Source organism: Brassica oleracea, chromosome C8 (genome assembly GCF_000695525.1).
Source record: "Brassica oleracea var. oleracea cultivar TO1000 chromosome C8, BOL, whole genome shotgun sequence".
Taxonomy (NCBI): domain Eukaryota; kingdom Viridiplantae; phylum Streptophyta; class Magnoliopsida; order Brassicales; family Brassicaceae; genus Brassica; species Brassica oleracea.
This window is the reverse complement of record NC_027755.1, coordinates 37,993,376-38,006,580: the sequence shown is the minus strand read 5'-3', so window position 1 is coordinate 38,006,580 and position 13,205 is coordinate 37,993,376. Positions and strand designations below refer to the sequence as shown.

General features: G+C 35.3%; 3 protein-coding genes across 3 annotated transcripts; all 3 read right to left on the bottom strand.

Annotated features, from left to right (window-relative positions):
• Positions 1-83: 83 nt before the first annotated feature.
• On the bottom strand, positions 84-2,896 carry LOC106312155 (probable inactive purple acid phosphatase 2). Its single transcript, XM_013749558.1, has 2 exons — positions 2,106-2,896; positions 84-1,551 (listed from the first exon to the last, which is right to left on the bottom strand). The coding sequence occupies exons 1-2, from the start codon at positions 2,799-2,801 to the stop codon at positions 292-294; spliced, it is 1,956 nt and encodes a 651-aa protein (XP_013605012.1). The 5' UTR covers positions 2,802-2,896; the 3' UTR covers positions 84-291.
• A 1,988-nt stretch (positions 2,897-4,884) lies between these two features.
• On the bottom strand, positions 4,885-5,925 carry LOC106310529. The gene is made up of 2 exons (XM_013747761.1): positions 5,812-5,925; positions 4,885-5,721 (listed from the first exon to the last, which is right to left on the bottom strand). The coding sequence occupies exons 1-2, from the start codon at positions 5,844-5,846 to the stop codon at positions 4,911-4,913; spliced, it is 846 nt and encodes a 281-aa protein (XP_013603215.1). The 5' UTR covers positions 5,847-5,925; the 3' UTR covers positions 4,885-4,910.
• Positions 5,926-6,122: 197 nt separating this feature from the next.
• Positions 6,123-9,798, bottom strand: LOC106311761. The gene is made up of 3 exons (XM_013749034.1): positions 9,350-9,798; positions 8,698-8,897; positions 6,123-8,605 (listed from the first exon to the last, which is right to left on the bottom strand). Exons 2-3 carry the CDS (start codon positions 8,893-8,895, stop codon positions 6,326-6,328), a joined length of 2,478 nt encoding a protein of 825 aa, XP_013604488.1. The 5' UTR covers positions 8,896-8,897; positions 9,350-9,798; the 3' UTR covers positions 6,123-6,325.
• Positions 9,799-13,205: the final 3,407 nt, after the last annotated feature.

Below are 13,205 nucleotides of genomic sequence, written 5' to 3'. Positions count from 1 at the left end.
GCGTCATTGTTTGCTATATAAGTTGTAAATATTATCTAATTTTATTCAATAAAAGCAGTTTTCTGTTGTTAATCCAAATCATATACTATAACCAACCCAATCAAGATAAACCAATGTAAAATATTAATACATACAGTATGTATTTACACGAAACATAGTAAAGTGATTTTCAGACAAACTCTTCAGATGGAATTATTATTTATTACAGTGTACAAAACATGGTTCTTACTGTAGGAAAGAAGATACAATACTATACAAATCATACACCTTAATAGATTCACTTCTTTAATATCATGTCTCCTCGTTCTTCACTGGGATCCAACGGTTATCAGATGCAGATCCTTTCTTGCCCCTTGTAAAAAAACCTATAACGAACCCTAAAAGCACACCCATAACCATCAAGCCTGCTCCTTTAACATACCATAAGACATTAGACTCAGGTTTCCCCACAAGTGTTGCAGATACAGGAACTGTCTTAACACTATCCTCTTTGCTCCCACTGATTACTTCCCCGGATGCTAACATCTCAACCATATCATGAACTTCTCCATCATGGTTACCCACAAACGAAACAGTGAGCTTCTCTTTGTTCGCAACCAAACGAGTGTACCCAAACTCACCCGTCCTGTACATCGACTGTTCAGGCTGAGGGAATATAGGAAGACCCGGATGGTTCGGTCTCGGCTGCCAAATCGGTTGCCAATCTTGACCGCCCATACCGATCACAAGATGAACCGGGCTTCCTCTCCACTGTTTGCCACAAGTGTTGTTGCTTATCGGACAAAACCTCTCGTATCTATGAACATGTCCCCACAGAGCAAGCGTCACGTTGTTCTCCACAAACAGCGGCTCCAAATGCTCCACCATCTTTTGCCTAATCATCGCGTCTCTCACCTCGTTGCTCGTGGTGTACATCGGCCTGTGTCCTTGCACTACAACAAACGGTGTTTTCTCCCTGTTGACAGACTCGAGATCTCGCTTTACGAACTCGTACTGACTCCCTCCTTTGAGAAAGTTCGTCTCAGTGGAGATGTAAAGAAAATGAACCGACCCCATGTCGTAAGAATAGTAAAGATGCCTCGTCGGAGGAGCTTTCGTTCCCGTTGGTTCTGACGAGTTTCCAGGCATGTTGAACTTGAGACTATACGGCACACCGCACTCGCCCCCACCGTCATTACCGTAAGTTCCCCAATCAGGTTTCCAAGGCTGAGTAGGGAAGTCATACTCGTGGTTACCGATGCAGACGTGGTAAGGAACCCTCGAGGCAATAGGCTCGATCTGAGCGAAGAACTCATCCCACACCCACGAGTAGCCACGTGCGTAGCTTATATCACCAATGTGCGAAACGAGAGCTGGCTTGTCACCGAGAGCTTCGATGTCGCGGAGTATCCACTTCACTGTGGAGATACTCTCGTCCTGCGTCCGGATAAAGGTAGTGTAAGGTGTAGCGCAACCCATGTCTCCAAACATGAAAGCTATGGTTTCTTCGGAGTAGATATCTCGAGCGATGAAGCTGTGGATCTCACTCCATCCCTTTGAATCACTCCCAACCTGATACAAAGACATAACATAAAATGTCATAAAGAGATAACCAATGTTCTATAAATCGGTCTAGACAGAAACACTTAGGCTCTGTCTAAGCGCTATCATAGCCGAAACAATTTTCTTAACATCCGATTTTTGAGAAATCAGTTGAAATCGGATTAAATCGATCAAAATCGGATAATAGTAAAAACAACAAAGTTATCTAATTTCTTTTGTTTAGTATATTTTTTTGGGTCAAATTGTTTAGTATATCTAATAATTATAATTAAACCCAAAAACTAAAATATCTAATATAAATGCAAAATATCTAATAATTAGTTAACACCTAAACTAAACTCTGCCTAGAACCAAATAATCCGACCAGTCCAGTGCCTAGCTACCGCGTAGCAATTTCCTAAACCTTGGATATAACCTTTGATGTTCATCTGTCATAAAGACATAACCTTTGATGTTCTTAGTTCTTACAACTACTTTAAAATAAAGACATAACCTTTGATGTTCTTACAACTACTTTAAATTAAATTAAAGACATAACCTTTTGATTCAGATTTAGCTTTTACCTGATAGAAGTACCTAACGCCACCGTTCAAATTCTTCATAACGGTATGAAAAATCCACCCGGGATCTCTCCATCCTATAGTGGAATTAGCCGGAGCATTACACATATGCTCCCTCTCGTACCTAATCCCGCGCGCCGCCGCGGAGTTCGCCAACGCATCCTTCCCCTCTCCGTATCTCACGAACCTTTCTTCACCGTCCCCAGCTACGAACGTGACCTGCATCCTGTTAACCTTGTCCTCGAACGCCAGATGGATCTGCTCCGGCATCCCAACGCCGGCGGATCCGAACCCCACCTGCTCCGATTCCGCCAGGAGGTGCTTCGTTCCCGGTAAGGGATTATGGTCGTGGTCCTTGTGCTTCGGATTGATCTCGGATTGCGTCCATCGGAAGATACGGAACGTGTAGTTCGATCGGAGGTTGGTGAGGGGGAGGGAGATCGCGCCGGAGCCGGATTGCCACGTGGGGGAGGCGTTGAGGAACTTGTAGCCGATGAAGTGGTCGTGGGGAGAGTCTGGGGGTGAGTAGATGCCTAGCCAGTCGAGATCGGAGGGAGAGTCGACGTGGGACCATTTTATGATGACGGAATCGCCGGATCGGTTTAGATTTTTGGGGGAGATTGATAAGGTTGCTTTGGCGTTAGCTGAGGAAACGAAGATAGAGACGAATAGGATGAAGGTAGAGAAGTCGACGATCATGGCGATTAAATGCGACGGCGACGGAGGAAAGTTTAAAAATATTGTCGCCGGAGAGTCGGAGACGAAGATATAAACACAATAGTACGACAGCGTTTTATCGTTCGATGTGTTTGTTGGATAGGATTAATGACGTATCACCTTCTCTCTATATGGGCCTGTTCAACTACCTTAAGCCCATACAAATGGGCTTATTCAGCCTATTTAAAGATTAATTTAAATAGGATAAATAAATTTTAGAGGAAGTTTAACTGATTTTGTTCATGCTGAGCTTTGCTTGCTTTTTTTTTTGCCATAGCGATGATAAAATCTCAAAATTCATCTTTCCTATTCAACCACATATACATGTAGGAAAATAATAATAACTAGGATAAGACCCGCGCCTTGCGTGGAATTAAGTTATTATTTTTATTATATTTTGGAGAATGAAACAATAGTTTGGCTTCATTTGGATTAGGGGTGTTCAATCCAGATATCGGGTTGGTTTCGATTCGGTTCGGTTTTTTTCGGTATTTTGGTTAGTAAAATATAACTACTATTCTAAATCCATATTTACTTTGACTTTAGTCTTTCACATACTTTTGAAAGATTTCAACTGGACAACTAAATTGATCAGCCAATCTTGTTGCTTTAAATCATTAGTATATATATATATATATATTATTTAGTTTGAATATTTATTAAATAAAAATTCATATGCGTTATATTTTATGATCATTTGTAACTTATTATAAAAAAAAAATAATCTATTGATCACAAAATTTTAAGAGTGGTGATCTTCAAATTTCTAATAATTTATAGACGTTTTGAAAAATTCAAAATATAACATATAAAAAAATATAAATGTTTTTTATTATATATTTAATGTGATTTTTAATATCTTTTAATAATATAAAATTTTTAAAAAGTACTAAGATACAAAAATTGTTATCAAATATTTATTATTCATAATAATTAATTTTCACATATATGTTAATCATATTAGGTAATTTCGTAGCTTTTATTTAAGAAAAGTGGAAAACATTTTTTGGTACGTTATTTATCAATTCGATAGTTAGTTTAATAAAAAGTGTAATATAAGTTAAGATGGACCAACCTATTTTTCTAAGAATAGTATATTTTATATAGTTATTTATTAAATAAGAATTTATAATCATACGGTTCTATGATCATTCATATCATTTTATAACAAAATATTTAAATCATCGATAACAAAATTTTCAATCTGAATCTTTAATAAGTTTATAATTTATAAATGTTCTTGAAAATTCATTGAAACTTTTAATATTAAAATATTTATGTAATCCTATTGTATATAGTGTTTAATCTATATATATATATTTATTTTATTATTAAATGATATTTTTTACTCATATGGTTTTAAAATCATGTGTATCTTCTTATAATAAAAATGTTAAACCATTGATCATTAATTTTTAACATAATAATTTTAATAGTTTTAGTCATTTATTGTCGTTTTTAAAAATTCAAAATATAACATATACGAAAAAATCTAAATTTTACTTTTATAGCTAATTTGATTGTTTAATTTATTTTAATAATATAAAATTAAACAAAAAATGATGGAGGAGATATAAATTGTTATCAAATCTTTCTTATTAAAATCATTAATTGTCATATATATATTAGTCATTTATGGTAATTCCGTAGGTTTGATTTAAGGAAAGAAAATAACATATCATATCATTATATCATATAGTTTGACCAACTTATGTATCTAACAACATATAAAAATCGAATGTGGATCTACTTATTTTTCAATTGAATGTAATTGACTAACTAATTGAGTGCCACCTATGCATTGGGGCCTATTTTAATTAATACAAAATTGAGGTTACATCTTTTCAAATGTTCCTCAATTAATATATAGGGGATAAGTAGGTATGTTAGAAACTATGTCGTATCGGTTAAGTATGAGCAGTGACTGTAACAACTTTCAAAGATCATTGTGTCTTTATACTGTCAACAAAATAAAAGAATCCACTTTTTTTGTGTCTGACTATGCTATAAACTTTTAAATGTTTATAAAACAAATTAAAATGATTAGTGAATGAAATACACGAAAACAGTTCAGAGAGAGTTTGGTTAGTATCAATCTAATATTTGACCATTAATTTCATAAAACAGACGCTTACAAGAGTTATCCATGACCCTCTCAGTCCCACGCAAAATCTGATTACACCGTTCATGTCTAGATTCAGGCACAAACTCCACCAGCTCCACCAAAGGATCTGTTATCACAAGAGAGCTATCACAAAACCTGTCTCTCCCAGGAACAACATGCCTCTCCCAAAAATCAACAAGCGTCGGTTTCATCTCTCCCCAAAACACAGAATCTCTCTCGATCCTAAACAGACTACTCCCGTTAACAGTCCAACAATACAAATCCAACCAATCTCTCCCCACAATCTCCATCAAACCCTGAGCCTGCGGCACGTAATGCCACGGCACTTTCTTCCACGGACAACCCTCTCCGTACGGACACTTCACTTCGAGCATACCTTTCGACCCCTCGCTGACCAAACCGTACATGTCTCCATCGGGAGAAGCTCCTAACCAGTTTTCGTCTTCTGTTAAAGTAACGAACTCGGGAAAGACAAAGTCGTGTCCCGTTAGAACGTGGTAACGATTGAGCGCTTCGAGCTCTTTGATCTTGGTCCAGCACGTGGCTGCGTTGCCTGAGAACGGCTCTATCGCTCCGATTTTCTCTAACCAGAGCTGGACTCTACGGTTTGGCCAGAACCCGATGGCTTGAGCGAATGTGCTCGATGTTAATCGGTTCTTTCTTTGGGGGTCCCAGTTTTTACGCCAATGTTGCATACAAGATGCCTCTGTAAATGAATAGCTCGAGCTCGTGCTCATCGTCTCCTCCGACTTGCTGCTGAATCTTCTTTTTCCCCAACTGCAAATTTGATTAATTCAATTAAGAAATTTCGAAAATTAAAATCTTTACGAATTAAAGTTAGAAGAAAGGTGAGACTGAAAATTTGACCGTGAAAGCCGCCTGCAGGGGGTACGACGAAACATGGTTGTTCCGGAACGAAAGGAGACGGAGGACGATGCCTACGGTTTAGGGGTTTTCGAAGCGACTGAGAATTTATGGGCACTTATTACTATTATTGATCAATTGGAGGACGCAAAAGCAAAAAGGTAACTAAGAGATGACTTGACCCTATGCTACGGAACGCGACGCAACAACGTTGGGCCTTATATTTGCAAAGTTATCCAAATAGGCCTATACATTGTTTGTTTACATTGGCCCATACATTATATACGTGAACCGAACCAAACCGAATTGGAATTTTTTTTGTATATAAACCAATTTAGAACTTGGTTTGACCTTAAAAATAATGAAAATGTGATTATTTGAATAAAATATCTTCATCTAATATCACCAACCGGAAATTAAAAAACTCCCCTATGAAAATCACAGTCTTGATATTATATCTCTCTATAGGAAAAAAAAAAAAATGGGACAGGAATGATATATTATGGTTACAAATATATCACGTGAAAGGCGCGTGACGTTGGTTACTAGTAGTAGTTACAGAAGAAGGACAACGTTGTCTCCTCGGCCTTCTTGTCATTTTACCCCAACCTGCAAAGCTTCTATCTTCAATCTCACCATTGTTGTTCCCCACATGCTGTTGAACCGAAGGATAATAAACCGGTTCGGGGATTGTAACGACCCGTCTCGGTCTACCTCTTGACCCGGTTTTCTTCCTCGCTAAACCGGCTGGAGTCCAGGAGCTTCCCGTTGCTGCTCTCATGAACCCGTCAAACATGTGAATGTCTTCTGTCACTTCGTGTTTCGAAAGAGACACGAGTCCGGGGAGGATGTCTCTTTGGAAGTCTCGTCTTTGCTTTCCCTTTCTAGCGTTTCCTCTTCTTGGTCTTTGGCTCGTGATGACCGCACAGGTTTCCTCCAATACGAGGTCTTCAGGGACTAATGGCTTAGGCGTGTACTCTTCTTCTGTGGTCTCAGGTAGTTGCAGGATCATTGACTCGAAGTAATCTATCTCTTCTATAGAACGCGCTTGGTTCCTTGAGACAGAAGCGAGCTTTTGGTCCAGGTTCTCTACTGTTTCTGCAAACCAGTGAAGGATCATTGTTTCTGGAGCAACAACAACTTCAACCTCTCTATCTAGGCAAGCTAAAGAGATGGCAACTATTGTTTCTGCTGCTGTTGTTTCTGTTTCTGACTCTTCTGGAGGTTTTTCTCCAGAGACATTGTCGTCTTCTTCAACATCAGACGCAGGAACAGTTTCCAAATCTATCATGATTCTCTTTGAGCTCAGTCTTGAACTGGTGGGAGGAACAGACCAGTTCTCATCATCTTCTTCTTCGCTGACCGACATGTTCAAATCAATATGACACTTGTTACTAACCGAAACCTTTGTCCCTGTTTGTTCCTCCTCCGTTTGCTGATCTTCATCTGAAAGTGGCTCACAAGGTTCGTTGATGTCTAGCATCATCCTAACGTTATGGACTTTATCTCTTTCTGCATTGCATTCATCTCTAGGAATGTTGGAGTTAATGTTGATCTTCTCAGTCTCCACAGCATCATTACTCTTCAGATTCCATCTCCCATCAGCCACATCAGTGTTAGAAGCAGACTTGGGGGGTTTAACAAGCCATGGTAAAGTAGCTTCATCCTTTCTAACTTCAACAACACAAGTGTTTGATGGAAGTGTCACATTCAAGTTCAAATCTCTCACAAACTTCACCTCTGAGCCATTTGAATCCAATAATCTATTCCCCGGCTTGTAATCACTTCTTCCTCCGTTAGGATAACTATATCCACTCCCAGAGAATTTCGATTTCGACGAAGAAGAAGAACACTCATTGTAAACCATGTTGTGGTTGCTATATCTAGCGTTGCTTTCAAACTGTAATCTATCTCCCAGACACCCTTGTTTCTGCTCTGAAGCAACAACTCTCTGAGGGAAGCCAAAGCCAGGGTTTTGCCAAGAGGAATGCATATGGAAAGCAGAAGCTGGAGTGTTATATGGAGGATACAAGTGGCGTTGCGGTTGATGAGAAGCAACTTCATGGCTAGTGTTAGTATCAGTATCAGCTTCTAGGTCAATAAACGTCCTTTCTCTCCACAAGACTGCCTTGCTTGGAGGAGGACCAGAGTTAGGTAAACCCATTCCTCTTTGTGAACTGTTCGCAAACACTTGCATAGCCTGAGATGATGAAACAAATGGCTTGGACGGTTGAAGGGATGGAGTAGCAAACTTATGTGTGCCACTGTAATGATCATTTGTTTCTTGAGCCTGCTTAAATGGTTCATTCAAATCAGCCAAGCCATTGCTTCTACTACTTGACCCATACCCAACTCTCAAACTCTCTCCACGAGTTTCAGTCCTCACATCTCCATTAGGAAGCTTTCCACAAACTCTATCATCTTTCAACTCAACAACTTCCTCATTGTCATCAGCAGGAAGGCAAAGATCTATCATCCTTCTCCTGATTTTCGTCGGTCTAACCTCCAACGTTTCAACATTTTTAGAACTAGCTCCGTTTTGCCATGGAACCGGACCAACAACACCTTGAGAATAGCTTCCTTTCATGGGAGAATGGCCATTATCATCCACTACCGACATGGATGGTCTATCGTAAACCGAGTTTGCCAAAGGGAAACTAGGCATTTTCCATTTACGGAGATCATCATTGGTAGGTTGAGATGAGCATGATGCCTCGAATTCTTTGTTAAACTGTTTCCTTTTCAGTTCATCCATCATATCTCTCTGTATCCTGTATACCCGGTGAAGTTCCATAACCTGTAGTTTAAAGATGAAAAATTCACAAACATATTAAATCAACCAAAAGCTCAAAAGTCTGGAGAAAATTAATCATCTACTAAATAGCTAACCTGAGCCTTAAAAACAGCTTCGTGTTCGAGCATTGTCCTTCTCACCACATCTTTGTCATTGTAGAATTGATCATTCGCAGAGGCTTTATTGTCAGCATAGAACAATGGCCATCTACAACCGTTGGATTCGTTGTTGGGATCTCTCATAGAGTGATGATGTCCAGGGAATAAGCCTTCACAGTGAATCTTTGTTCCCATTCCTGCTCACACACAAAACAATTAAAAATAAACGTTTAGCATTGAAACATCCCCAAATCCAAAATCATCACAACTAGCATTAACCACCACATTTTACTCAGTAAAAACAAAAACTTTACAACTCCATGAGCTCAATCAGATTAGCCTTTTTCAGACAGTAGCTCAAAAGTCAAACACATATACATCAGAAGAAACAAGTGATGATGAGACTTTTCAGACAAGGGTCTTGACTCGGTGATAACTAAAGGTCGTTGATAGATAGTTCTTACGCAGACGAGTCAATTATAGGATCTCGGAAACAAATAAAACAAAAATAACCAAGACAAAGAATCTGCAAAAAAAAAAAATATAAGGACATTGATTGTACTAAATTGAGAATTGAGCAGATTCTAAATTGAACATCTCCAAATCATCAGACAAAAGTAAAAAAAAAAAAAGAGTATTTTTTTTTTACCTCAAACGCACATCCTCTTATCGCCAACTCGTCTTCAGAAGATCAAAAAATGAAGACTTTACGAGGTTTCAACAAAGTGAAATTAGAAGGAAAATAAAGGCTCTGAATCAAAAGGCAAAGTAAGAAAATTTTGGAGTCTATATATTCTCTGTGTATATAATGGTTATAGCGAAAACACTATTAATGGAAGAAAATAAAATAGATCATCGTCATCTTCGATCTACTGGGCCACTCTTCTCTCTCTCCCTGTCTCACCAAACAAAAAAAAAAAAAAAGAACTCTCCTTTGTTTTTCTTCTTCTTCTTCTTCGTCTGCTTCTTTTGGTTGTGTTTATAGAGAGAAAAGGAAAGATCCGAAAAATCACATAAACAAACGAGACCTGAATTTATTTGTCAACATCCCCCTCTTCTCTTCTCTTCCCTTACCTTTTTATTCTCTCTGCTTTTTCGTTCTCCTTTTTATTTTTATTTTTCTTGTATACTTTGTTTATAAATTATAATATGTAATAACTCTCGTCCTTTTTTAACATAATCTATACATTTAAGGAAATAAAAAAGAAATGGGTTTATGGTGACATATGTCTAGAATAAGTGATCTAGTTGGTTTCGACTTTTGAAAACTATATAAATTTTATATTTTTATGTATGTTGTATTTAAATGCTGTTTACCATATGGTATAATAAAATAGGTAAATACTAAATTGTAAATCCAAAACGGACATGTCGTCGTGGATAAATTTTCTAAATCCTTGGTCCATTAATTACGCAATCCTTTGTTTTTCTATTTTGTTGTTAGCGTCAATATTTTTCAAATATATGCTAATATAAAAAGCTGTAATTAATACTATACTATTGACAGCAAACAAATCGTAGGTCCCACCTAAAATCTGTACCTCTACTCGCGTTGGCTACTGTGGAATCAATTTTTGATTTACATACCAGAAGTTTTATTAGATTATCAGAAGTTTTATTAGATTATCAGAAGTTTTTTTTTTACCAAAAGAAGAAGTTTTATTGGTGATCGGAATTAATTTTTGATTATAAGAATTTGAAAGGAAGGCTGGGATACTGATGGAATCCAGGAGCATCGCTCTGGAGTTTCAAAGAATTATAAGGGAATAAAGATTTGTTTATTTTATTTCTAGAGTAATATTGCAACGAATACCCATACATTAGTTTATATATTTACAGAATAGAGATATCAAAATTATGTTGTTCTCACATATTGAATTTATAGCATAGATTCTTGTGTATTTTAACATATAGGAGTGTCATTTTATTTTTACTCCATTATAAGCTATTTTTATTATGTCATGTTATCTACTCAAAATTAAAACACAAAGCTTTGATAAAAAAACTCAAAATAAATACATAAATTATTCATAATATTTTTACAATTATATTTTGTTATCCATCTTAATTCTTAACTCATCATATAGTGATTAAGCAAAAACATGTTTTTAATCATGAGGCCCTTCGAGCATTAATTTCCATGGAATTCTGGGGGGTTTTCATAATTATTATATTAATATTTAAGAATTATTTAGCTATGTATTTTTTTTTTTTGTAACACCATTTAGCTATGTATTTAAACTTGAATTTTTGGACTACCTAAAAAAAGATACATGATTTACGGGTCCATTGGTGTTATCTTAACCTTTTTAGTTTTTTTTTACGAGAACATGTTTTTATATTTTCTCATTCTTTTCCTTTTTATTATTTTATTCTTAAATTTCTTTTAGAAAATATACAACAAGGTTTATCTTTAGTTAAAAGGTCTTGTGATGTTGTTGCATATAAATTAGCTAATTTTGAGTGACAAAATCATTACACTTTTACGATCGACGTGACCGAACCTCTTTTAAAAAGGGTGTAAATATATGCAAGACAGTATAAATTCCTTATAATTTTCTTCCTCTCTTACAAAAAAAAAATGAAAATCTTCAAAAATATCTCTTCCGAAAAAAGTTCATTTGTGTTCGGCAAAAAAAAAAACTAAGCTACCCTCTTGGGCTCTTGTGTCTGAGGCATGGCATCATTTTGTTCTGTCTCTTATGTCACAAAATCACATGGTTAATTGCATATTTTCTTTTTTTTTTTTTGACAAACAATTGCATATTTTCCTCTCAATTAAAAGTTTTGGAATCCAAGAACAATACCAAACGCAAAAAAAAAAAAATACAGGGATACAATATCATATGCTAGATCTATCTGTTTAAGTTAACAATATATAGTCAAACAAAAAATTAACTATATATTTATGAAAAGAAAAGAAAAAAGTTAACTATATTTTTTCTCAACAAGTTAATTAAGTATTACTTGATGATATCAGTATAATTCTTCTATTATAGTTTTTTTTAAATTGTTCTTTTAACTTTTTGCTATATTTTTTATTACTTTAAATAAATCTTAAACGCATAATTAAAGAATTACGAAAGAATAAACGAATTTAAATAGCATGATAATTAGTGGATTGTTAAAGATTCAACAACACGATACAAAATATCTATATATATAAAGTTACTAGGAGTCTTTCAAAAAAAAAAAAGTTACTAGATTAATTTTTTTTTAAAACTCTTAAAAATAATTCGAAGACTCAAATAGTAGACCAAGGCAATGTATTATTTTATTTGTAAGATATATATACATATATATAGTTATAATGCTTTTATTGGATTCAAGATAAGTTGGGAATAGACCTTAAAAGTGGTCCAAAGTATGCTTTCGGAAATGTCACTCTCATCAGAAAAATAAATTAAGATTTATTAGCTGAGTATTAGTCAAGGGTCCTATCATAGTTCTTCTGGTGTGTCCCACTAAATTGATCTCACTAAGAATCAGAAAGAAAACAAAATTCCATTAAAAAAAAATACATATTTCTATTAAACTAAATTATATTTTCCTGTCAAAATAAATTTCTTACTATAGAAGTCTTTGAATTAAATTTAAGTGAGAACACTGGTGAATCGAAATTTAATATAAAGTGATATGAACCTTTATTTTTAAAATACAAAAATAATTCATAAAACATGATTTACAGAAATATGGTTTTTGAAACTTGAAACTATAAAATTATATGTTACTTTATCGTTGGTCATTACGCATATCATTAATCGGAAAATATTTGATCACTTGAATATTAAAAAAAAAAAAAAGGTGTTTGAAAGGTAAATTATTTGCCACTCGTCTCCCACTAGCTCCTCTGCATCCCCTTTTACAAAAAAAAAAAACTATTTAAAATCCGCTCTCGTCTTTAACGTCAATTTTTAGTCTACATTATTTTATTAGACGCTGGTTAAATAATTCCTTAGTTACATAAAGATAGTCCCTTTCGAAAAGTTTGCATCAATTTTTGAAAAGCATCTAGAACGTAGACAAACCATGCTTGTCCACACAAAGCAATGACCTAAACAATTAATTATCCTATTATAGCCTGAAAAAGTAAATTCCAATAAAATCTATAGCTAATCGAGATCCGTAACAATTTGTTTTTTCTTCTTTTATTATAGGCCAAATATTTGAGAAAATCAAACATGAGTCAATCAAAATGGGTTGTGCAATTGATAGTTGATATACAAACGTTTTCACGAAAGCCTATATTAAGGGTAAACTGATTCAAGGTGATCCATCTCAGAATGTTATGCGAACCATTAGTGTTCAGTAGAACAAAAATATGCAATTAAACTGGACATAAATAACAACTGTACATGTAGTCTTTTTTTTTTTTTTTGGTAAAACATGTAGGCTAGTGACCAGTGTTCGAGTTTTCCAACCGTATTTTAGTATTGTGGATGTGTTATACAAAACTAATAATAATCAATGTTTCTTACATATTATTGTGGAATTAGTGTAAAATT